The following is a 25056-nucleotide window of genomic DNA, read 5'->3' as shown; positions in this document are numbered from 1 at the left end:
TCTATTTCAGATGATTCAGATCGAAGATGGGGACCAAAGATTGAGATTAATCAAATAGTCAGAATTATTAGAAAACATTACAATCAAACAATTGAGGAGAAACTGATGAAAAAGCAGCTAGGTGGGCAGGCGTTAATCACTTCCCACCCTCACGAACATTAATATTATGCCATTTGGCAAAAGTGCACCAAAATAATATCGAGCACCCAGAGACTGAAAACTGAAGAAAAAATAGAAAGAGAAAACTCGTAATGTTTATTATTTGGGTGCAAATCTATCTCAAGAAAGGGCAGCCGCAGTATTGGCGGTTAAAATAGCAATGGACACCAGTAAAAAAAATCGACTGTATATCAAAGTACATTTGAGCAAAAAACTAAGAATGTTCTCAAACAATCCATGTGCTTATAGCTTCAATGGATCCACTTAACTGAGCTTTATAGATGGCTCACTTTCTCTAGGAAAGTACTTTCTGTACCTCAGCTGTAACATCTTTGGGAGGCTTTTCTGCGTGGAGATTTGCCACATTGCCCTTCTTGGAGTAATAGTCAATTACCTGAATTTTCAACATCACGCAAAGATAAATAATAAGAAATACTATCGAATAATCAGCAACAAAGAAAGCATAAATTGACACAACTTAAATCTCAGAAAAAGGGCATAATCAATTTGATAAAATCACAATCAAAATGAATCAGAGTAAATTGTAGGAGTGTTGGCATAATAGGGCATAGAAGGACAGCTGCAAACATCCCATGATCTGAAGAGAACCAAGTTTGGCATAAACAATTGTCCGGCAATGGTAAGAAAGATGAACTAAAATTGTGTAGTAGAAGCATGTATGAGGACTAAAATAATAACACAGTAATTGCCAATTAATATGTCAGGCGAATGAGGATCGATAAGATTAGATTAAACTTCACTGCCAACAAAATTATAAGCAGGAACATATGAAAAATTTTTGCAAAAGAATATCAAAGCAAGTGGAAGCTATATTAGACAGTATACCGGTTCAGTTTGCTTGTGGAAAGCCTCCAGTCTTGACATGAGAACAGCAGCAGTATCATCTTTACGTTGAATCAAAGGTTCACCAGTCACCTACATGAAATGAAAATGAATAGGAGTTGGTAAAGAAAACTGCAAGAGGTTCATAGAGGTCACTGGAAGAGCATGTGCAAAAACCATTCACTTGAACCAGATGTCAGCTTATAGACGAATTATCTTTCATTCTAAAATCTTCAATATATTTCAGTGGATATACATATCTGTCAGTAGATAAATTACAATTATTGCAGTGCAAGACTGCAAGTTTTTCAGTTCTCTTGCCCATACAAAACTGTTTGCCATTTTTCAATAAGGAGTTTGCTTTATATTCTTGGTGTATGGTTATCTGGGACATGAATGGCCAACCTATACAGTCTCTAAATACAACGCCAACAAAGCTACACTTACAACAAATAGATACTTGGGTATCTAGACCTGGAACCCTCATTTAAACTTAAAAATCCTGCTTGCTACTTTTCCAGTATTCTCCACAAATGCCAAGTATATTAGCTATATGAGTAATTTTTTATGAATGTAAAAGGAATATAAAGAAAATGATTCATATTGACTTACATCATCGACACCAGGAACCTTTGGAGGTGCAAATTTGGAGTGATAGCTCCTACCACTAGAAGGGTGGATCCAGCGACCAGTAATCCTCTCCTCCAAGATGGCATCATCAATTGCAAAATTGAGCACCTTATCAATTTTAACTCCCTGCTTCTCAAGCATCTCATCAAGCTGTAGATTAAAGTAAACAATAGCACAGTTAGAAGCTCATATACTAAACTGGATAGACTCAATTATCTGAAGATTAACACACACTCACAAACAAAAAGCATGCACAAACGTAATCAAGACATTCAAAGGAAGTGACACCTTCTGCGCCTGAGCAACAGTTCTTGGAAACCCATCAAGAATGAAACCTTTCTGACATGAGGGTTTCTTAACTGCTTCATCTATAATGCCAACCACCAAGTCATCAGAAACAAGTTGTCCCTGGTAAATCATTACAAAAGACCCCATCAGCAACTAACAACAATAACCAGAAAGATGACACAACATTTTCAACATAAAAATAATTCTGACCTGCTCCATCGCCTCCTTAGCCTTAATTCCGAGAGGGGTTTTAGCGGCAACAGCAGCTCTTAACATGTCACCAGTAGCCAAGTGGCACAGACAATACTCATCCTTTATGATTGGGGATTGAGTACCTTTTCCGGAACCCGGTGGGCCTGCCATCATATCATATTCCAATGATCACAATCAAACAACCATTCATATCGCTTGGGAAACACAACCTATCATCAGGATAGCAATATTGCACGTACATTTTAGAGTAAAATATGACCTTTCTATAAAATTAATTCAAATTAACTTAAACATGAATAAAAATCATGTTAACTAGTTGCACCAAAACCATGAAAAAAATATCGAAACTAACACCTTCAGAACTAAAAATTTCTACTTCAACATAAACATTTCAAATTTCAATTACATAAATGATTATCACAAAACGAAAAACTTTTTGTGGCACGAACAAAAGCACCAGTCCGGTAGTAGCAGACATAATAAAAAATAGAAAATTCGACATAAAAATTACAAAAATAAAATCGGATCTGAAGAGAAAAATGTAAATGGTATAAAATAAAAAGGTTACCAATGAGAATGAGACGCTTGTCGGGCTTAGTGGAGCACTTCATGCGACGGAGAAGCTCGGTCATGATATCTACGGACGGCACATCTTCCAAGTTGGCAGGTGAATTACTCGCCATTCTTGTTAGGTTAGGGTTTTTTGTTCTCCTTTCTCAGGAGTAATGCGACGAGAACAAGAGAGAGAGAGGGTATGTGAATGAGAAAATAAAGGCAGGTACTTCGAGTTCGGACCTTCCAACGCTTTTCAACGCACGCTGTGTGGTCTTTGCAGGTACTGTCAATTGACTGTTATACCCTTCCAACCAGTCAAAAAATTTTCAGACTAAATCAATTTTTGTGGTAGGTATTGGAAGTTGACGAAATATTGTTCTATTAAAAGACAAATCTCTGATTTTACGAGTATCCCTTCAATTATTTACAAACAATTTTCCATAATTGAAATATATATTTTCAGAAGTGATTGGTGACTTTAAATTTTCTGAATATACAATCTAAAATTTAGAAAGTAGCTAAGAGTTGATCATATTTAAATAAATAATAAAATTCTGAGTATAATTTTTATATATAAATAATTATGTATTATTATATAATTAAATATTATTTTATTTTTAATTATTAATTATTTAATTATATATTAATATTTGTATACAAAAATTACACATATAACACTATTATTTAATAAATTAAATTTGGGTAAGTGAGAAAATCAAGTTAGGTGGATGAGTAGTTGTTGCAAACTGAAATCGAAGCAAGAAATATGAGTTTGGTGAGACAGTCTAATATTTCTCTTCGATATTTCAAGAGTAAGTTGTTTCCATGGTAGGTATAATCAACAGTGATTCTCGACACATTTTGATTGAAACACTAATTTGATATTATTTTTATCTTTAATTTAAAATTATTCAATCGTATAATAATATATTATTATTTATATACTTAGTTTTATTAAATACAAAGACAATGTAAAACAACATTTCAACGTACCATGCATGCATCGCATTGAGAGAACGTTAATTAACTGCCCAATAATTGTATTAAATTTTAGCTACCACAAAACGATAGATAGATTGTAGAAACAAAACATAAACTTTGGAAGGAAGTTAAACATTTAGCCAGAGTAATTGGAAAGCATAGAACCATATCTACTAGAATCCCTACAGGACTTCTACAAGTAACATCTTGTAGACATCCAAAACTCTTGTAAACTGGCAGCAGTACAGAAGTTATCAACACTCATCAAATTTTACTCTTCATCTTCAACTTTAGATTTCTTCTTCTTTTTCTTTTTAGCCTCACCAGCAGACTGCACATCGTCTCCTTCATCCTTGGACTTCTTCTTTTTCTTCTTCTTGGCTGCTCCATCTTCATGAGCATCATGCCCAATAACACCATTTGATTTATCCTCCGGCTGAGTCTCCTCATCTAGTTTTCGCTTCTCCTTCTTTTTCTTCTTCTTCTCTGATTTAGCTTCCTCAGAAGCATCTGCATTATCCACTGTCATAGGTTCACCATCCTCTGCATCAGCAGATTTTGACTTCTTTTTCTTGCTTTTCTTAGCTGAAGCTTCTTCTGTTTCCATATCTAAGCCAGAGAATGAAATTATAATCATGTAAAAAATAGAAAAATGAATACCATAATATTAAACAGAATTATTCTACAGTGCAAACATGCTAAAAATCAGTTTTAAGTATTTGCACACCATTATTTTGAGTGCTTTCAATTGCAGCTTTCATCACATCGATGTTTTTACGAGGTGCAACTCCCTTGTCGTAAAAGTCTAGTCGCTCTTCAACTTGCTCCCGAAGTTTCTCACCAAAAACAGTAGTGTTGCTTTCTGCAATACAAGATGACCATACAAGTTAATTGAAAAGGAAAATAACTCCGCACAAAATTGTTCTAAAAGGAATGTATATACTACATAAAAAGATATTAGCCATACAATACTTCATCAGAACTTCAAATATTACCAGCAAAACAGTCAATGCGAGATGCAATGGAACATTTGTTTGCCAAATAACGAGCCATTCGACCCTTGTTCCTTGCAGATGCTCGACCAATGAAAGATGAGTGAAAAATCAAACCATACTTTGGTGTGTTTCCTCGAGTTTTTAATGCCCTGAAGACAAGAAGTAAAAATTAAGTATTGGCATGAGAACTAAAAACCAAGAAGTAAAGGTCGCTTTTACAATAGGAATAATACGATCTGCTGTCAAAATAACATCATACAATAATAGCTTCCAAATTCAGGAATTAGGCTCTATTAATTTAAAACCAGTAGATGAAAATGAGTACATTTAAACCTTACAATCACAACAACTACATAAAATTCAGAAGGAACTCAATTCATAAGGTAAAACACCTGAAGAGAGCTTTCTCAGCACCAAGGATCTGTAGGGTGGATGATGGGCACTTAGCTAGATTTGTGAGACTACCAGCATGGGAAATCAACCGAGCCCCAACAACTTCACCAATCAACGAGGCCAAATTTGGTGCAATGTCATTCATTTTAGTAACCAGATACTCATATAGCTTCTTCCTGTACTCAGAAAGGTTCATTACCTTCTGAGCAAACATCTGGACATTAATCAAGTCAACAGCAGATAAATCCTGCCCTGCAAAAAAGTTTAAAAAAAAAAAAAAGTTACAAGTGATAATGGTCCAAGATAAGTTTATTACGCAACAAGAATTTTACCCATTGATGCTTTTCCAGCTTCCACAATCTCTTTGGCCTTATCTTCATCTCCAAGTATGTCTATTAAAGGTGGAATAATATCATCAGACAACTTTGACTTGTCCTCTATAAGTTTTACAACCTTGGCATAGAGATAATTGTCATTGACAATTTTGACTAGTTCAGGGAAATGCCATGAGTACCATTCTCTGCAAGAAGTTAAAAAAGAGAGAACAGGTTGTCAGCAAGAAGATTGAAACTAAAATCTGGTTTCATACAGTGAATGACCTCCACAATCTTTAACACAAGAGACCACATGACATTAATCAGTTGCAAGAAATAATTCCATCATTCCTTTCTGCAGTAAATGGTCAGTTAAACGCACTCTGAGAAGTGCATGGCATCAAAATAAAAGGCTTATTCATGTATGGACAGCCATAACTAACCTGACTCTCATGGAGAAGGAATTGATGTCCTTGTCAAGAGTATCGAGAAGGAAAATGGCTTGAATAACCATATTGTCCACTCGGTTGACATTGAACTTCACCTTTGCCCTACTGTAACTGTGCCCCAAACCAAGCTGAGCTTTTTCTAGGTCACCAGGCTACAAAAGTTGGGATATTGAAAGAAAGACTTTATTACATGACCATCTTACTTGCTATGAAAATTTAAAAAGAAAAAAATGTCCAAAGGAAAATTACAAACCTTTAACTCTTTAATGAACCTATCAAAATGCAGCCGCACACCACGAAGAAGTTCAAGAACAAGCTCATTGCTTTGACAAGGAATCTTTGTCACTTCAAATATATGTGACCCAATCTTGGGCTCTGATACACCTAGACTAAATTTCGGCTTCTTTCCTTCCTTGACTTTTGGAAGATTAAGCTCCAAAAAGTTCCTCAACTCATCAGTCATAAGCCCTACGAACCAAACCAGTAAATGTAAAACTAAACCAACCCCTGAATAACGAGCTAAATTTTTCAGTTAGTCAAGTTTTTTTTTATGTCAGCAAAAACAAAATGATTCAGTTCTTGTCATACTTATAATTCATAAGTACCAATTTCATATTATACAGAAGAAGCACCAATTCATAAATGCCAGTTTTGAGTAACACAAGAAGCACAAAATAAGTAAAATTAGAAGCAACTGCAAAACAGATTAACAAAGCAAAAATCATGTATATATTTTTTTCTAATACATAACAATAAGGTAGTCAGGAAGCATACATAACAAGAAATATAAAACCCGTAAAACTCATACGTTTATTTTCCTCATAGTTTTATCAGCGGACAAACAGAGAAATAAAAAGGCATGCCACACATTCGAGTCGCACAAATGGAACGGCCATTCACACTAGCTTAAACCCAAATGAAAAAGACATTCAGTTTATCATATATATAACTTAAAAACTCAAAGGATTGAAGCATACCTTCAGAAACAGAGTTACACTGATTCAGAGCATCAAGAGCGGAAGCAAAAGGCTGGAAAGCCGTGAGCTGAACGACCTTACCGAACCTGTTCATATCGGTAATGGAGCTCCGAACCGCCTCTGTGTTTTGGCCGATTTCATCGAGACCATGAGCCAAAAACAATGAATAGCCTGAAGCTGTCTCGTACAACAAATACCGAGCCATTGAAGAGGCTCAAAACAGATACACCAAGGATCTCTCTGTGAAAATCTGTCCGAGAGAGTTGAGAGTTCAGAGTTGAGACAGTGAAAAATGAAGAAAAACTAGGGTTTAACAAAAATGTGCGTATTAATATAGTGGCTTTGGATGGACGGGATGACCCGATCCAAATCCAGACTTAGCCCATTAGGGTTTAACAAATAAATCAATCAATATAGCGGCTTTGGATGGACGCGTCCGATCCAAATCCAGACTTAGCTCAGGAGTATGGGCTTTCTAGGGTGTTACTGGGTTTACCATAAGTGCTGCGACTGCGACCCATTGTATTTTTGTCAAAATATTTGTTTTAATTTTATTAAAATAAAATCAAGAGATAAATAATTTTTTATCTCAATTTTAGTATTTTATGAAAAAATAGTCATTAAAATCATGTGAATTAACTTCAATACCCTTGATAAAATAATGAAGAGAAGCAATTCATGTATGTTTCCCCTTTATAATTTTTAGTAAAACCCTGATAATTTGACTTTTTTTTGTAAACACCCATGGATTTTGGAAATGTAAACATAGTTCCAGGGGGTGTGAACAAGCCAAGTATTGTTTGATTCAATAGAGTTTATCTAAGGCTTAAATTCGAACTCAACGAGTTTGAATGTTATTGGCTCAAGCTCAAGCATAAAAATGAGAACTCAAACTCAATTCAAAAAATTACTAATAAATTTTATAGTTTATGTGTTTATCAATTATATTCGTATTCAAAATTAAATAATAAGATTTTAAAAGTTTTGATGCAAAATTTTAAGCATTTATAGTTTCATTAATATTATATTAGTTAAATTGCAAGCTTATAAGATCACTAAACGAAATAACATTGAACTCGAATATAAGACTTGAATTGTGCCCAACTCAATACGAGCAAAACTCCTTGTTTGCAACCATTCGTAACTCCCCTGGTTTTGGAAACGAAACAATATAACTATGATGTGTTGGACTTGCTGAGAAGCCCGTTTAGAATCATCCATTCTAGCTTATAAGTGAGATGACACCACCTACAAGCCTGAACCAGTCTTCAACTTACTGAGAAGTTAGGGCTTGGCTCAGATTCATATCAACAACTTTATTGCAGAGGGTCCATTCCATTGTTGCTTTTGGCTGATTCTGATAATATCTGGAGTTTTTGGGGGCTTTACTGGGACTAACCCTCCAAGAATGCTCCATAAACACCCTAAGGTTCTGAAATTGATACAAAAACAATGGTCTTGAGAAGGACTAAAAAGACTTGGTGACAAAATATCACAAGATGAATTCCTGAAGTTGCTGACGCACATCAAGGCAAAATATGTTGGCAATGGAGGAGGGTATTAGGCCTGGTTTGTTTTGTCTTTCTTTCACAAGGTTCACCTGCTGGAAAGAAATGACTTCCAAAGACATCCAGGAATTTTCACCCTGATCTGCATCATACACATGTATAACATAATGGATCTGTTTATGGATGAAACATGGTTTTGTTGTTTGATTAAGGCTTGTTTCTGAAACTTCGTGGATTTTGTTCAATTTTTGAGGATGTTCTGGTTCATTTCCTTCAACACTAGATGAATTCCCACTTAAATTTTCAGTTATTTTCTCTTAGTTTAAACTTGGGTTCCTTCATAAAAGTATATTAATGAGCTTTTTTGGTGATTGGATTTGGACTCCAACAAATCAACTCAAATGTGCCAAGAGCAAACTCTTAAAATAAAGAATAATTCAACACCTTATCTTGATTGAGAGGTGCAATTATGCAGACATGAGGCCCATTAGGATTGGGTCCCCTGTGATTTCTCCTTTGACAACATTTTCCAGTGTTGAATTTCGTACCTTTAAATTTATGTTTTAGTAGATTATTTTTTCCATCCCAAAGGTTTGGGGAAACCATTTCCCACCCATTAAAATCAAAATTTACAAATTATCACTCAAAGTTTAACTCAGGTAACATAAAAAGTGTCCTCACACTATATTATAAAACTAAATTATCATATTAACTCTAATTATTTATTTTTTAAATTACTATTTTACCCTAAAAGAGTTGCCTACGATCTGATAGGATCAAACAACCAAGATCACATAAAAAATGTTTAATCTTGATGGATCACTTCAATCAAGTTGTCAAACTACTAGATATAGACTAATCATACTTTTTTGGTATGATTTCAAATGTGATAGAGAGACTAAAATTACGCTTTAGATTTGGTTATTAGATTGTGCATCAATTTGTGTGATTATCAGTGCTTTTAAAATTAGATCCGACCAATTGATTTAATCAAAAATTGATCTTTGGTCTGATCTGATTTGTTTTTAAACATTGACTATCAACAATTTAGTTAAAATTAGCTAAAACCAATTGACCCGAATTTAAAAAAAAAAAAACCACTAACCCAATTTGTAAGTTTTCATTTCTATTACATGCACTAATATTTTAATATTAAATTTTCAAATTAAAAAGTTAAAAAGTTAAAGTCCAATATTACTCTAAAATTAGATTTATTTTAAAAGTCAAAAATATCTCACATGTCTCTATAAAACTTCAAATCTCAATGTTTAAAGACAATAACTTTATTTTTTTTTTTTATAAATAGAAGATAGGTTAGGTATTAAGTATAATTTTGTATTAATTTAGTTAAATAATTTGGTAAAAATGAATTTTGTATGATTTATATAAATTTCTTGTGTGAGTAATACAAAAAATTCGGTTTATAGTTTTTTTTTTTAATACTTTGTTCAAAAAGTAGAAGAATTTATGCTATTAAAATTTGAAGTCAATAATGAATTATAAATCAAATTAAATTTATGTGAATAATTTTTACTTTAATGTTGTATATTATATTATTAGTAAAAATAAATATATTTAAATATAACGACAAATTTAAGAATATTTAATAGATAAAACCTATATTAATTTATATAATAATTATAAAATATTATAAAAATATTAATTCAATTTTATGATTATTTATTTAATTATAGTGGTTTGGATTGAAATTGGTTGACTGAACCATAAATCACTAAAATAATCGATTTGATTTTAAAAAATTAATAATTATAAATAAATTATATCATTTTAGATATAAACATTCTTAAATTGCCTTAGAAAAATGTGATTTTAGTTGGTAGATCATGAAAATACATTAAGCAAATTGCTCCTTTCTCAATGTGATTTGATAATTAGACAACAATTTTTAAAAAAATTTTATTTTATATAAAATGGGAAGGGGAACAACATTTATGCCATTTTATCATTATTTTTTTTGGTGGAGCTGAGCTTCGGGTGGCATTGTTGTAGTTTTTGAATTCAAAAGGGGCAGGAATAATTTCCCCAAACCTTGGGTGGGAAAATAATTTCCTCTTCTTGTGCTTCTCAAGTCATCATGTCTCTGTTGATTGAATCACCTGATAAAGACGTGCCATGCCACTGAAGGCAAAACCATGGATCACTTGGCCCATCATAATATTGGGTTGTCGTTGAAATCTCAGACCCACCTTCCTCCTCAGTGTTCTTCTTTATTGAATTCATCTTATTTTTAAATGCTCTTCATTATTATTAACCTAACCTCTGTCCCATACTCAAAACTGCCTCGGATTCATGATTTCACATGAGACAAGAGATTATGTTTCCTGTTTTAACTATTAATAGATGACGTATTAAATCAGTCAAGATTCTTTTGGATTAGTCACAGAGGCCACTCATTGCAGCTCGTAATTCAAAAGATTCTCGTAGCCTGCCCTTCATAATGATGTGGGATCTTCAAAGCTGGAATCACGTACCAGAAAATGAAAGCTTTACAGAATCATACGGGTTTTTTTTTTTTTTAATAAAGAAGTTAAAAAGAAAAAAAAAATGTTTTTGTATGCTTTCCAGTATGTTTGCTAAACAAATATTGAATGGGTGGAGATTCCAGAGCTGGCCACAGTGTAACTGTAACTCGTTATCTCATTGAAACAAGATTGGGGGTGGGCCTCAGACTCAGAGTACGATGGATTGAAAACATTATAATGATAAAATATGAGCAATTAAATATTCAATGTACCGTCAAGCTGAAGGAAATGAAATGGATGGGCACATTGCAAATTGCCCATTTACAGCCTGTCTTCTTGCTGCCGCCAAACCACAATTCCCCAAACATCAACCAAAGTTCAGCTTAAAGTAATGACTTGGTTGTAGAAAAAGAAAATTCTGACATTTCCCATACAAGAAAAGTTATTTTTAAATCTTTATGCTCTGTATTACTCTTTTTCGCTTGAATGTTATGAATTAAGTGATGGGCAAGTCTCAAATTTGATACTTACCAAAAAGTCTCAAATTTGATGATGCAAGCATGAAGAAAGAGGAATCCAGCTTTTAGAAAAATGTCATATGATGTAGAATTAGAAAAGACAGGCTGAAGTAAGTTAATGGAAAAAACGGGGTAAAATATACTGGAGCAAAAGTAAACAGATTCAAGCAGCTCTTGACTACTCAGTCTACTAATGACTGGATGTTGAAGGTAACAGTTCACTCCATTTATTTTGGAAGGAGCTCGCTGTGTTCAAGGAAAATACCATGCGGAGACACTAAATGCATTTAGTCCAGGTATCCCACCTAGCAACGCCTAAGATTTCCAGCTAAAAAGATTGTGTTTTTAATTTGCGCTTCTGGGCTTTATTCAATGGCTGAAGTTCTTTCCTTCGCATTTTAATAAAAAGGAGAAACAATACACTAAATTTTTTGTTCGCTGGTTCCTTTTTCTCATTCATGTCTTGCAAATGTCACTGAATCATTCAACATATTCTGTGAAACATGATTCCCGGATCACCTATTATTAAAAGTTTCTATTCTTACTCTCTCAGTTTTTGAATAGTATGTTTCGTCTAACTTCAGAAAGTTAACACTGACAGAAGTTCACTTAATTAGCTTCAGAGGTGAAGTTCTTGCTAACATTATATGCATTACTTCTCTGTTTTTTTGAAGACTCTTCTCTAGATGTTTGGCTAATGAATTGTTTGTTGTTTCAGAATCATAACTGCTCATAAAGGAACTGCAGAAAGTAGTTAAAGCTTTTCCATGGGGTATTTTAACTTGTTATTGCCGTTAAGTCTTGCATGGAGTTTGATGATTCTGGGTTCCTATCAACTACAATCCTCACAGAAACAAGTGCTTCTACAGCTAAGGAAGCATTTGGAGTACCCTAAGCAACTAGAGATATGGAAAGATCATGGCACCGATTTTTGTTACATAAATTCTTCTTCACAAGTGAACATCTCATGCCAAGACAATGTTGTGACTGAGCTCAAAATCATGGGCCACACTCCTGCTAAGGTTAGTAATTTTGAAGGTTTTGCAATTGCAAATCTAACTTTATCAGAGAACTTTTCTATGGATTCTTTTGTCACTACTCTGGCAAGATTGACAAGCTTGAGAGTTCTTAGTTTGGTGTCTTTGGGAATTTGGGGTCCACTTCCGGACAAAATTCATCGACTGTTTTCACTTGAATTCTTGGACTTGAGTTCCAATTATCTCTTTGGTTCCGTTCCTCCTAAGATCTCTGCAATGGTGAAGCTTCAAACTCTTAAGTTGGATGACAATTTCTTTAATGATACAATCCCCAATTGGTTTGATTCTCTCTCTAATCTGACATTTCTAAGCTTGAGAAACAACAGTTTGAAGGGTCCATTTCCATCTTCAATAAGGTATATCACCACCCTCACTGATCTTGTTTTATCTGTGAATGAAATTTCTGGAAGATTACCGGATCTCAGTGGCCTAAGCAGCCTAAATGTGCTGGACTTGAGTGAAAACAAATTAGATTCTGATCTACCTGCGTTGCCAAGAGGATTGGTCATGGCCTTTCTCAGTAACAACTCCTTCTCAGGTGAGATTCCAAAGCAATATAGCAAGCTAAACCAAATACAACACCTAGACTTGTCGTCCAATCTACTAAAAGGAATGCCTCCGGGTCTACTGTTCTCATTGCCAAACATCAGTTACTTGAATTTGGCATCAAACATGCTAAGTGGGTCACTTCCAAATCATCTGAACTGTGGAGGCAAGCTTGGTTTTGTTGATATGTCCGACAATCGATTAACAGGAGAAGTGCCTTCCTGTTTAAGCAATGAATCAGGTAAAAGAATTGTTAAGCTTGGTGGAAATTGCTTATCCACTCAAGTACCTAATCAGCATGCAGAATCATACTGCACAGAACTCCACATGAAGAGGAAGCAATCTGAAGGCAGAAATGCAGCAATATTGGTAGCTATTATTGTATGTATACTTATCACTATGGTGCTTCTGGCTTTAGCATTCCTCACTGTGTGTAGAAGATATTGCCCACGAGGGCTATCAGAGCATCATTTGCTGCATAAAGCAGTTCAAGAAGACACAGTAGCAGGGTTCTCTTCAGATATCCTGACAAATGCACGTAGGTCAACCACCAATTAAAGATTAGACCATTTTTCCATTTTTATAGGCGCAGATTGCACCTGCACTGGAAAGGTAAATGGTGACTATACTTTTTCTTTTTTCATTCTACAGGTTATATTTCCGAAGCTGCAAAGTTGAGCTCTCAGGGGCTTCCGGTGTGCCGGTCATTTGCCTTAGAGGAGTTGAATGAAGCAACAAATAACTTTGATAATTCTGCATTTATGGGTGAGGGTTCATATGGTAAGGTAATGTCAGTTACATTAGTATCCTGTGTTTCATAAAGTGCTTCACAATTTAGATTGAGATAGACCCTTTTCTTGAACTCACTGTTTTGTCTTCAAATTCTCCAGCTTTACAAAGGAAAATTAGAAAATGGAACACTGGTTGCAATAAGGTGCCTACCTCCATCAAAGAAATATTCCATTCGAAATCTTAAACTCAGGCTAGATTTGCTTGCAAAGCTTCGTCATCCGCACCTGGTTTGCCTTTTGGGGCATTGCATTGATGGCGGAGGACGCGATGATTACAGTATAAATAGAGTCTTTCTCATATACGAATACGTGCCAAATGGGAATTTTCGAAGTCATCTCTCAGGTAACTTTTACAACATTCAGTAATCTATTATCTCTGAACTCTGAAGTGATGCAATGCAGCAGTCTGTTATACCATTAACTCTGCCTTTCCACTTAATTAGTTTCTAATTTCAGCTGCATAATATGTGCAGAAAATACTCCAGGAGAGGTTTTCAATTGGTCAGAGAGATTGGCAGTACTAATTGGTGCAGCGAAGGCTGTGCAGTTCCTGCATACTGGAGTTATTCCCGGTTTCTTCAACAACAGATTGAAGACACACAATATCTTGCTAAATGAGCATCGAATTGCAAAGCTGAGTGACTATGGGCTGTCTATTGTCTCAGAAGAAATTAACAGTACTGGGGTAGGCTCTTTTATCATGTTAACTATCAATTTTCCATCCTCCCAATCAACATCTTTGTCTCATTTGATCATGATTTCTGTTCTGTGTTCCTAGGGTAAACAGAGAGATCATGAATCCAGGTAAAAACAAACTCAGCATAATTTATCCTCTGGAACAAAAATAAATAAATAAAATTTGAGAGAGATATTTTCATTTAACTAATTAAAGTTTTGCAGGCAAATGATAAAATTAGAGGATGATGTTTTTAGCTTTGGATTCATGATACTTGAGTCTCTTGTTGGACCTTCAGTATCTGCTAGAAAAGGAGCATTTCTAACTGACGAATTGGTATGGAATTCTGACTTAAAGCAGATTATATTATCATAATTTATAACATTGGCCAGTGAGTTTTGGTGAAACCTTCTTTGCCCCCTTGTTTAATACTGGACACTGAATTTTACAGGCATCTCTAAACAGTCAAGATAGCAGAGGGAGGATAGTGAACCCAGTAGTAATGGCAACCTCCTCACAAGAATCACTCTCAATTGTTATCGCAATTACAAACAAATGCCTCTCTGAATCATGGAGTCGTCCCTCTTTTGAAGACATTCTTTGGAACCTTCAGTATGCAGCTCAAATCCAGGCAACAGCAGATAATGAACTCAGAATTTGATGCTGTACACAAGAATTTGTTGTATATCTCTGGAGCTACCTTTTTGTTTATTTTCCAGATAGCATACTTTTAAGGAGATTTACAACTCATAAATGTGCTTCAATTTGGGACCTAATAATAAGTTTTCTTATGATGGGAAATTCTATTTTAAAGAATAATAGTGTTGTGGCAGACTTGCAGTATCTGAAGATCTACACGGTAAGTACATGGTAGTTTAATCTTTATTTATTTTAATATTTTCTTTTCTCTAATTTATATACTGTTTTGTCGTTTCCTAAAATGCATAATCTATCTGTATGCTCCTTGCTCATAAGGAGATACAAAAGAACAACTCCAATAAGATAAACAAAATTCAAATACTTATATCCAACCAAGCCATAAGTTACCATAAATAAATCTCTAAACAAGTATACAGTTCAAAACTTAAACAGAGGCTCAATCTAGCAATACAAGGAAAGAAAAAAACTTATTTCATCAAATACCCTTCTCAAGCATTGCCCTAACCCTCATTGGAAGACCATAAAGCCTTATAAATCCAGCAGCATCAGCCTGATTATAGATCTGTCCACTTTCGAATGAAGAGATATCTTGCCTGTACAGAGTGTTTGGGCTCTTCCGACCAGTTACAGAAACAGATCCCTTGTATAACTTGAGAGTCACAGAACCTGTGGTTGTCTCAGTGATTTTCTCCATAAATGCATCCATTGACTCGCGAAGTGGGTCAAACCACCTTCCTGCATACACGAGCTCTGCATACTTGAGGGCTAGGGAATCTTTTATTTGAATAGTTTCTCGATCAAGTGTTAAAGACTCCAGTTCACGTGCAGCAGTGAAAAGGATGGTGCCACCAGGAGTTTCATAAACTCCCCGGCTTTTCATACCAACAAGCCTGTTTTCAACCATGTCAATACGGCCGATTCCATGTTTCCCTCCTATCTCATTGAGTTGAGCAAGAAGGGCTGCTGGGGAAAGATTCTTTCCATTGATTGATACAGGAAGACCCTTAACTATCCCAATTTCTACATATCTACAAGATGTAAGAGCATAGAAGTAAATTCTATCTCATTAAATAAAAGAACTAGGTATTTTGGATTGAAAACATGTTATGGAAACTTACTCGGGTTTGTCAGGTGCATCTTCTGGATCAACACTCATCATGTACATATCTTTTTTTGGCTCATTTGCAGGGTCTTCTAAGATGTCTCCCTGGGTCACAAACATAAACAGCAACATTAGGTGGTAAGAGTGAGTGGGGCAGCAACAAAAAAGTTTTTGAGCAATGCCCTGCAACCTTAAACTTTGGTCATCAAAATGAATCAATTCATTAATTTCTATGCAAAATCAGGGATTAATGAAACAACTGGAATTCATCACCAGCTCCATAATTAGAGAAAAATCATTCAATTCTTTTCCACCATGATAGACCCATGCATATTCAAAAACTTAAGTGCATATGTTCGTACAACCGAGTAAATATACAGTCTCTTCAAAGAAGGGAACACAATTTGGTAGATGAGCCTATCTCTGCATAATGGGAACAAAAAGTTAACTATGCCATTGTAAAATTCCACCTGACTTGACATGAAATGCCTTTTAGTATTCCTTTATCAGATATACCACCTGTAGATCTAAAGGGGTGCCTCTTACTTACTCATAACTGCACCATACCATCTTACTCTGGCAAGGATGAGTACAAGTTACAAAATGTCCAAAATTAATGTTGGCAGAATAATAATAAAGCTCGAAGTAGTAACTGAGGATTATCAAATAAAATAAAATATAAAATGCAATTACAAAGAATAAAAAATTGTTGGCAGTCACCTCATGACTCAAATGCCATAAGTTCCGGTCTCTGCTGTATATGGATTTTTTTGTCACAGGGACAGGCACGTTATGCTTCTTGGCATATTCAATGGCATCTTCTCTTCCTTGAATATCCCACTCCCTCCATGGAGCCACAACATTCAACTCAGGATTTAAGGCAAAGAATGTAAGCTCAAAGCGGACCTTAAGATGATTAGACAGGCAAGATTGAGTCAGAAAATAAACGGAAGATGTCTTTTAATTACTAAGATGAAAAGTTGCAACATGCCTGATCATTTCCTTTCCCAGTGCATCCATGAGAGACAGCATCAGCCCCAACTTCTTTGGCAACATCCACCATGGCCTGTCATCATAAGTACACCATCTTAACAACAACTTTATCATATATGATAAAAACCAGCATAAAAATCCATAGATAACAGCTCAACACGGTGATACCCTTCATCAAACAAAAACCGTCCAAAATTTCTATTTGATTAATAATCAAGAAAGAAGGAAAATGACCAATTTCCTTCTCTATGTGCAACAATGGAAACTGAGGCTTAGAGCAGACCCGTAGAATGGAAAACTACTAAATCAGTATGAACCCCATACAAGAGATCACCTTTGCAATAACAGGACGTGCCATTGAGGTTCCCAGCAAGTATTTTCTTTCATAAATTGCACCAGCTCGCAGGCAAGGAAATATGTAGTCTCTCACAAATTCCTCCTTCAAATCCTTGACCACCAACTGACAAGCCCCACTATCCTTGGCCTTTTGTTCTAAACCTTCCAATTCGCCAATTCCCTATAAAATGATAAATTTGTAAGCATGCACATTAAGAAACTAAGCATTCGGTATTCACTAAATAAAAAATAACATAAGGTCAATTTGATATAAGGGGATATAATAGGTTTAATAATGCAGAAAGTATATGTCAATCTATCAACATACTTGACCAACATCAGCAGTGAAGCAGACAACCTCACAACCGTAATTTTCCCTACAAAAGAAAAATCATTAGAAATATATATGGATTGGACAAAAATGATTCAAACTAAAGATCAGATGAATAGATCCCAGCCGGAAAATACTAAAACAAAATCTTTTGAAACACATTGAGGAGCATGAAGATGAGGTGAAAGAGAGTGGTGCTGAGAGTACATAAAGCGAATAGAATACACAGCATGAAGTATAAGTGTCCAATTATGGAGTTACAGAAAAATATGATGACACCAAAAGCAAACATACTATTGTCTGCTGGCAACAGATCAACAGGCAAGTATACTTTTATCACATAGCAATGCAGATTGCTTTTCAAATACTTAAAACTATATGCTGCTGCCGCTACTCCTTATTAACAAACATTTACAAAATTTCGCATGTTGAAATTTCATATAACAATATCCTAACCTTCCTAAGTAAAGACTACACTGAACGATTGGTAGTTAATTCTACAAACAGAACCAATATGAAACAAAAAAACAGGGAGTCTACCTTAGCCATGGGACAATGACTGATGTGTCTAAACCACCGCTGTAAGCTAAAACAACCTTATTCAACTTGCCGCGAAGGCCTCCACTTTTAGCTGAGGAAACTTCCACTTCTCTATCACTTGAAAGAACTGCTTGAATGGCTGCAAGTCAAGTACATGCCATCAGAATTACACACACACACACACACAAAGGGAAAAAAGAAAATGAATGCCGATTAGCTCAACAGTCATTTACGTCAAAACATGCTATTAACTTATGAATGATCTATCCAGGAGTAGCATCTTTCCCAAACTTGTTTGCTTTGAGGAGTGTAGCAACACAGCCTACAAAACTAATGCATTAAGATCAATCTAGTGTACTTAACTAATTTAACCCATTCCCATTTCCTAACTGCCATTTTGCATACAAGGGCTACCCTTTATCGTCTTGCTAATCCAAGTAGGAGATCAATCAATAAATTATTGACATCCACATTACAATAAAACAAAAAGGAATAAACCGCAAAATCATCTTCAAATAATGAGTACATGAAAGGATGATTCTCTAATTTTAACCAGACCTTGCTTGTTACATACTCGCATAACATTGCAATTATTGCTAACAAATGCATGACCATGAAGTTCACTTGCGGCTGACCCAAACTGCAAACCAAAATTCAAAAACATCCCATTAATGCACAAACATAAAATCAAGTAGAAGCATAAATCAATTTCCTAGAACGAATAATACTATCCAACAACAGTGAAGAAAAATACAAACAATAAAAAATCCCAGTATGAATACCTGTTGCAGCTTTCTTAGGCAAGATACGTTATTATTATAAAACAAAGACCCTGCTTGTAAAAAAGATAAATCATTAGAAGGAATCAAAATCACAAAAGACAGCTGTACTTTCCAGTTAAACAAAATAATATAAAATACAATGAAGCAACCTAATTTTTTTTGTCAAAATAAAAAAGATCCCACACGCGTCTAAAGATTTGTAAACAAAGAATGAAGCAAATACAGGAATAAATTTATAAATAAAGGGAAACAACCAGTCTTTGGGCCGAGATGAGCAAGATGGATTGATGAACATGGCGGCGACACAGCCTTCAATTGAGCCATTTCTGGATAGAGCCACAGCCTCTACTGTGTTGTTACGGGAAGATCGCACGCCAACAGCCAGCAGTTCAAATTCAGGGTTTTAGGTTCTAAAGAGGGCATTAGTTCTTCAAGGGTGTACAGAAACTGGACACATACCCCTTGTTTAATTCTCTCTCTAATAATACCCAAAGGTTATACAGAATAACGAAATAATTTAAATATTATGATGTAATCGCAATTCACCCCAAACTTAGAGTATTAGGGATGTCAACATATACCAACTATTTATCAGAATAAATTAATTGAAATGATAAATAATTAATTTAATCATTCAATATTAAAATTATATTCAAAGTTTAATAAATCTACCACAAAATTTGTCCAAACAAATCATACACAATACAAATAAAAAAACATTATCTTCTTACTTATAATTGATGATAAGCAAGGGCAATTGCACCTCTTTATTCCAATAATCCAATGAGTTCGCCAATCAAAAAACTACAGCTCTACTAATTTTTTTTTTGTATTATTATAAAAATTATGAATGACCAGAGATGATTGATAAAAAAGACTAGCTTCAGGGTTAAATTGTTAGTTTTTATAATGTTTGGGTTCATAGGTTATTACAATATTTTTAAAAGGCCGGAGTGCGCATTTTTGTTGGTTGGTGAATGGAGCCGCTCCACGTGAATATGTTGGGAGAATATTTAGGTATTGAATATTTTTCATTAATATGAGAAGTCAAAATTCCTAATTGGTATAAATTCTTAATTGAGTGGCCAAAATTAAGTACGCAAAGCTTTGCTCTTTTTTAATTAAGTTAAACAAAGATATAGACACAGAAGAATAAGTTAATTATAAAATCTATCTATAATTTCTAACATAATAAAACTAGAATTTCTATTTTTATGCGTATTATAATTCAGGCTTGTATTATTAATGGATTTAGCTTTGCTGTTTTATAAATATAATTACCATAAGCCTGCAATTGTTTGCACTGTATTTCAACTTTCAAAGGTATAAAATTCACAAAGTCTTATAGGCAGGGGTACAATAACTATGGAATTTGAATTCTTTTTTTTTTCTTTTTTGTTTTTAATGTAGTTTTTATGAAGAATTCTGGGATAATTAACCTGAGGGCTGTATGTGCTACTCATCACTGGGTGATAGGCTTTCTATCTTGAGCTTCTTTTTGTTTCTGGTTGCGGGTAAGTCAGCTTCTCTGGACCTTAACAATCGGCATTGCATAAGGTCCAGCAGTCGAGATTGCAAATGCTTATTCATCTCCATCACATGCTTGGTCATTCTTGTGGCCCATGTCCGATAATCTGTGCTTGTTTCCACTTTCATTTCCATGGCAGCAGGTGTTCCTTCTAGCTGTCCAAACATCAAGAACATGAGAAATGAGAAAACAGAATCCTTCACAAGGGGAGAAAGGGAGAAAGATAGGAGAGGCAGACCTGCAGTTCACACATATACTGATCTAGTGACTTGGTTCCTTGGAAAATTTTGCAGAATTCATCATCTTGTCTAGAAAAATGTGAATGGAGGAGGGTTTTCATTCCCTTTGAAAAGTTATCTTGCTGAGGATACTTATCCAGCAGAGAAATGCGGAACTTATTGGACACTTTTTGATGGCTTGACGATGAAAGTAGTGAGAACTTTGGAATCACTAACAGATTAGTTACCGGTCCTGCACAGCATTGGAAAAAACCTCAATCGGTTATTGCAGAAAAAAATAAGAATCAAACTCATCAATTCTAATGAACATCACTCGGACAACTCAACCGACAAACGAAACAAACCAAAATTGAAGATTTAGGTTACCTTTATCATGGTCGAATCTTCGAACGATCACCCTACGACTGACATCCCAGAGACAGACAGTTCTATCTTCTGATGCTGATATCAGATAGGATGCACTCAAGGTCAATGCAGTTATTGCTTCACTGTTCAGCAGATGAAATTTTTAAGTCATTTACATGAAGAGTTAAGTAGATATCAATGTCTAGAAGGGATATGGGCAGGGCATAATATTGTGGAAAATGAATCTTTTTGTGTTTATCAAATGTCTATATGAGCAAGAAGGGAGACAGAGAAAGAAATGTAGCTTAATTGTTCTTCTCTTCAATTATATATTTATTTGCAATTTCTGTTGGAGGATCTAAATACCAATGGATTTCAACAGAACTTTAAAGCATCAACCAATACACATTACCTGTGTCCTTTAAGCATGCGAGACTCATCTTCTGCAACAATTATAGGGTCATCCAGTCCTATCCCAAATTCAAGCCTGTTAACAAATATTCTCCCATCAACACTGCCTACAAACATGAGCAGCCGTACCAGATCAAGAAGAATTGCAGTTAAAGCTAGAGGATAAACTTGTGTTTGTATAAGCCTTCCTGAGATTAAATCCCAAACCTGCAGAGTTACAAATAATGTCCTTTGTGTAAGAGATTTTAGCCTAAAGAATATAACTACTAAGAATTTGAACCTCAATGCATAATTTCCACACCTTGCATGTTGCATCAAGGGAGCAAGATACAAAATGTGAGCTAGATACAGTTAGCAAACCGGTAATGGAGGACTTATGCTCCAATGAATAATGTAACAAAGAAGTTTCACTGCCAGAATCTTCCATTTCCAACAAGCAACTCTCTGAATGATTGGAATGATGCATCATTTCAGAGGTTTTCTTCATTAATCTAAATGTTTATCCAGATGTTAGTCCCAGACCAAGTGGCAAATGAATCAAACAGGGAAAAATCAGTTTGTACCTAATCATAGACCAAATGCAGATCATACCATCATCTGAACCAGAAATAAGAAGGGAACCATCATCTGAAAAGACCATGCACTTTAAAGATTTATAATGGGCACGCCACATAGCCAGTAATCTTCCATTAGCAACCTGCAAATTACTCCAAACAAATTAGACTAAAATGATGGGAAGGCATTACATTAAACCCAACAGAATCTTTACACCTAGAACTGATGCAATAATTTTTCATACCAAAATTGGAAGAAACATATATATACACACGTATATTAGCAGAAGCAGGAAATAAAGGGTCTAGACAAACAGTATTATTCACAACATAGTATCTAACTTAATGTTTCTCCTAAAATATTCAGCTCGAGAATTAGAGCACTAACTTATCAGCAGAAGTGAGAATTTTAGTCTAATAAGAAATGGTGGAATAGCATTCTCTGATTTTAGATTAGACGTGGAAGAAAATGCCTTTACTAACCTCCCAGATATAAGCATTCCCTGAAGAAGCACCACCAGCAAGATACACACCATCATTTGAGCAACAAATTGGCCCCATGGCTTCCATTGTGTAGCTTCGAAGTGGTGGTTGAGGCTGAAAATCAGAACATGTGTATGCATAATGTATTTCCCTTTGGAAAAACAGAGCTTAATTGGCAACATAATTCTTTATAATCATTAGTATTATCTTCATCGTTTAAGATGCTAAGATAAGTTTATGTATACAACAAAAGGACTGAAACTTAATAACTCAAAATGTCAATCTAACTGCTGATAGCAAGTTATGAAAGGATAAAACTTTTACACAAAGTGAGATGCATTTTCTCCACCATATTAGTAGTATTATCTTTTTTAGAAATTGTCCATTTATGATAGCACAAAAATAAGTATCAAAGTGCTATAACAAACCATTTTTATACCCTGTTAGAGTCGGATGAAGAACAGAAAAAACAAATAGCAAGTTTCTTCATTGACACCACAGGATTCAGATTCATGTTAGACATTAGAACTTAGTTAATTCACATTTTCGGCAAATTTGCGATTTTACTTAGATACAGTATATATAAATGCATCAGTGAACAACCTAAACACCCAGAATCAAGAATGATTATAATAATCTCTTCCAATGAACCCCATGAAAAAAATATAATTACCATATTTCAGACTTATCAAATTTAGTTTCTACACACACAAATAAACCCTAAGAAGAGTTTATTAAGATAATGAGATCAACCATCCTATAGATAGTCATTGATTTCTCTTTTGAACTCATAACAAAAAATAAAAGAATCTTGTACCTATATATATATTGGTTCAATGAAAAAAGTTCACAATTTTCACAATAAAATTAAAATTTTAATGAAAAGCTTCATTGTATAAGTTTGCAGAAGAAGATGCCCAGTCAAACCTTATTTAATGCCCACATGAAGACACTACCACCACCAAGAGAGCCATGTCTATTAACCTGAGAAGCTGCAAGATATTGATTTCTCAAACACAATAAGCCATGGGGAGAAGCAGCACAACTCGGTATCCGAAGAATCTGATCCCCGGTTTCAATATCCCAAATTGTCATCCCAACTTTTAAACTCCTATCACTACAAACCACCAATGCCTCACTTCCTTCACTCATCTTGAATTGTATATCCTTCTTCTTCTTCTTCTTCTTGTATCATTCCTTTTATATCCGCGTAATAGTGTGAGTGTGCAGCCTTACATGCGGGAGTGGTTTGAGGAGATGCGTGGGTGATTGGCAAGTGGCGGATTCATTTGTGAAAGAGACGAAGTTAGTTGGGGAATTTTGCATCTTAGCAGCGTGGTTATTGAAATCTACAAATGTTGTTCGTGCAGGCAACGAGGCGTGAGGAGTGGCCAATGGTGGGATTTGAGGATGAAGACAAAATGGCTACTCTGATGCATGGATTAGCTCACGTTTAAATTGTTGAAGATTTAAACATAAATTAAGTGATTTATAATATTAGATTAATCCAAAGTAAAAATTGTCGTTTTATTTTTGACCATATTAAATATCTAATGATATTAAATAGGAATTGGGTCTTAGATAGGCCAAAGGGCTTATTCCCACCAAATATTAATGTTTTTTTTTAATTTTATATTTTTTAATTTTAAAAAATTTAAATTAATTTTTAAAATAAATATTAAAAATAAATTTATTATTTAATAAAAAAATTAAAAAAATATTTTTTCAATAGAAAACAAAACTTGTTATAGAAATATGACTATTACAAGATGAAATAATAATGTAAGGGCAAAATTAAAAATATGACTATTATAAAGTGCAATGAATAAATTACAAAACATTTATTTAGTAAGTAATTATAATTTAACAAGCAAAGAAATTGATAAATAATTAATTTTACAAAATTAAGCAATATAAGATTCAAACGTTTTAGAAATGAGTTTTTATGTATAAATAATAATGTGTTATCATGTAATTAGATAATTAAAAATTAAAAATAAAATCATACTCAATCACAAGATGATATATTATTTTTTGTATATAAATTATGTATATAGTTTTATTGTTTATAAATAATTTCCTTTGTGTCGAAGCAATCTATTGAGAAACTGAGTTTGCATTTGGCAATGACTATTTTCCATCCAAAGGTTGATAAAATGACAAATTTTTATTTTTTTAAATTTCAAAAAATCAAATTATTATCTATTATTCTTTTTTTAATAAATTTATTCAGTTTTTTTTTAATGATTATTTTATAAATTATAAAACAGTTATTAATATTTAATATAAATATTAAACTATCAATATATTTTTATTAATTCAAAATTTATTATTTATTTTTATAAATTAAAAAATTTATACCAACTTAAAAATATTGTTTTGATTAATTATTTAAA

At 34.2% G+C, this 25056-nt stretch overlaps 5 protein-coding genes across 6 annotated transcripts; 1 reads left to right on the top strand and 4 right to left on the bottom strand.

The window, feature by feature from the left end:
- Positions 1-232: 232 nt before the first annotated feature.
- Positions 233-2937, bottom strand: LOC123210510 (adenylate kinase 4-like). The gene is made up of 6 exons (XM_044628908.1): positions 2702-2937; positions 2131-2276; positions 1921-2040; positions 1615-1782; positions 1006-1095; positions 233-553 (listed from the first exon to the last, which is right to left on the bottom strand). Exons 1-6 carry the CDS (start codon positions 2814-2816, stop codon positions 455-457), a joined length of 738 nt encoding a protein of 245 aa, XP_044484843.1. The 5' UTR covers positions 2817-2937; the 3' UTR covers positions 233-454.
- A 770-nt stretch (positions 2938-3707) lies between these two features.
- LOC123212091 (nucleolar protein 56-like) lies at positions 3708-7108 on the bottom strand. The gene is made up of 8 exons (XM_044631132.1): positions 6798-7108; positions 6074-6288; positions 5815-5972; positions 5390-5577; positions 5057-5309; positions 4665-4813; positions 4397-4531; positions 3708-4278 (listed from the first exon to the last, which is right to left on the bottom strand). The coding sequence occupies exons 1-8, from the start codon at positions 7000-7002 to the stop codon at positions 3941-3943; spliced, it is 1641 nt and encodes a 546-aa protein (XP_044487067.1). The 5' UTR covers positions 7003-7108; the 3' UTR covers positions 3708-3940.
- A 4002-nt stretch (positions 7109-11110) lies between these two features.
- LOC123212088 (probable inactive leucine-rich repeat receptor-like protein kinase At3g03770) lies at positions 11111-15157 on the top strand. Of its 2 annotated transcripts, none has more exons than XM_044631128.1 (8): positions 11111-11602; positions 12025-13427; positions 13541-13674; positions 13780-14023; positions 14154-14365; positions 14459-14484; positions 14581-14692; positions 14808-15157. In XM_044631128.1, the coding sequence occupies exons 2-8, from the start codon at positions 12074-12076 to the stop codon at positions 15015-15017; spliced, it is 2292 nt and encodes a 763-aa protein (XP_044487063.1). In that variant the 5' UTR covers positions 11111-11602; positions 12025-12073; the 3' UTR covers positions 15018-15157. The 2 variants fall into 2 exon arrangements, with proteins under 2 accessions (XP_044487063.1, XP_044487064.1); XM_044631129.1 differs by lacking the exon at positions 11111-11602 and adding an exon at positions 11636-11931.
- A 202-nt stretch (positions 15158-15359) lies between these two features.
- Positions 15360-19544, bottom strand: LOC123212089 (argininosuccinate synthase, chloroplastic). Its single transcript, XM_044631130.1, has 10 exons — positions 19355-19544; positions 19101-19150; positions 18877-18958; positions 18319-18457; positions 17776-17824; positions 17446-17628; positions 17110-17184; positions 16839-17024; positions 16135-16223; positions 15360-16044 (listed from the first exon to the last, which is right to left on the bottom strand). Exons 1-10 carry the CDS (start codon positions 19422-19424, stop codon positions 15492-15494), a joined length of 1476 nt encoding a protein of 491 aa, XP_044487065.1. The 5' UTR covers positions 19425-19544; the 3' UTR covers positions 15360-15491.
- Positions 19545-20377: 833 nt separating this feature from the next.
- On the bottom strand, positions 20378-24110 carry LOC123212090 (protein ROOT INITIATION DEFECTIVE 3-like). Its single transcript, XM_044631131.1, has 8 exons — positions 23588-24110; positions 22661-22774; positions 22187-22320; positions 21925-22114; positions 21625-21830; positions 21234-21355; positions 20867-21099; positions 20378-20783 (listed from the first exon to the last, which is right to left on the bottom strand). Exons 1-8 carry the CDS (start codon positions 23810-23812, stop codon positions 20556-20558), a joined length of 1452 nt encoding a protein of 483 aa, XP_044487066.1. The 5' UTR covers positions 23813-24110; the 3' UTR covers positions 20378-20555.
- Positions 24111-25056: the final 946 nt, after the last annotated feature.

Source organism: Mangifera indica, chromosome 3, assembly GCF_011075055.1.
Source record: "Mangifera indica cultivar Alphonso chromosome 3, CATAS_Mindica_2.1, whole genome shotgun sequence".
NCBI lineage: Eukaryota > Viridiplantae > Streptophyta > Magnoliopsida > Sapindales > Anacardiaceae > Mangifera > Mangifera indica.
This window is presented reverse-complemented; position numbering and strand designations above follow the sequence as displayed.

Excerpts from the sequence above, each read along its gene's own strand:
- LOC123210510 (XM_044628908.1), bottom strand. The coding sequence starts at position 2,816 with ATGGCGAGTAATTCACCTGCCAACTTGGAAGATGTGCCGTCCGTAGAT. Across the intron at positions 1,096-1,614 it reads AGGTTCCTGGTGTCGATGAT|GTGACTGGTGAACCTTTGAT; the intron begins GTAAGTCAATAT and ends CATTTCATGTAG. Across the intron at positions 554-1,005 it reads TCCACAAGCAAACTGAACCG|GTAATTGACTATTACTCCAA; the intron begins GTATACTGTCTA and ends TTGAAAATTCAG.
- LOC123212091 (XM_044631132.1), bottom strand. The coding sequence starts at position 7,002 with ATGGCTCGGTATTTGTTGTACGAGACAGCTTCAGGCTATTCATTGTTT. Across the intron at positions 5,973-6,073 it reads GGTTCATTAAAGAGTTAAAG|CCTGGTGACCTAGAAAAAGC; the intron begins GTTTGTAATTTT and ends CAACTTTTGTAG. Across the intron at positions 4,532-4,664 it reads TCGCATTGACTGTTTTGCTG|AAAGCAACACTACTGTTTTT; the intron begins GTAATATTTGAA and ends CTTGTATTGCAG.
- LOC123212088 (XM_044631128.1), top strand. The coding sequence starts at position 12,074 with ATGGGGTATTTTAACTTGTTATTGCCGTTAAGTCTTGCATGGAGTTTG. Across the intron at positions 13,675-13,779 it reads GTGAGGGTTCATATGGTAAG|CTTTACAAAGGAAAATTAGA; the intron begins GTAATGTCAGTT and ends CAAATTCTCCAG. Across the intron at positions 14,485-14,580 it reads CAGAGAGATCATGAATCCAG|GCAAATGATAAAATTAGAGG; the intron begins GTAAAAACAAAC and ends AAAGTTTTGCAG.
- LOC123212089 (XM_044631130.1), bottom strand. The coding sequence starts at position 19,424 with ATGGCTCAATTGAAGGCTGTGTCGCCGCCATGTTCATCAATCCATCTT. Across the intron at positions 16,224-16,838 it reads TATGGCATTTGAGTCATGAG|GGAGACATCTTAGAAGACCC; the intron begins GTGACTGCCAAC and ends TTTGTGACCCAG. Across the intron at positions 16,045-16,134 it reads GATGCACCTGACAAACCCGA|ATATGTAGAAATTGGGATAG; the intron begins GTAAGTTTCCAT and ends TACATCTTGTAG.
- LOC123212090 (XM_044631131.1), bottom strand. The coding sequence starts at position 23,812 with ATGAGTGAAGGAAGTGAGGCATTGGTGGTTTGTAGTGATAGGAGTTTA. Across the intron at positions 22,321-22,660 it reads GGAATGCTTATATCTGGGAG|GTTGCTAATGGAAGATTACT; the intron begins GTTAGTAAAGGC and ends AGTAATTTGCAG. Across the intron at positions 21,356-21,624 it reads CGCATGCTTAAAGGACACAG|TGAAGCAATAACTGCATTGA; the intron begins GTAATGTGTATT and ends TCTGCTGAACAG.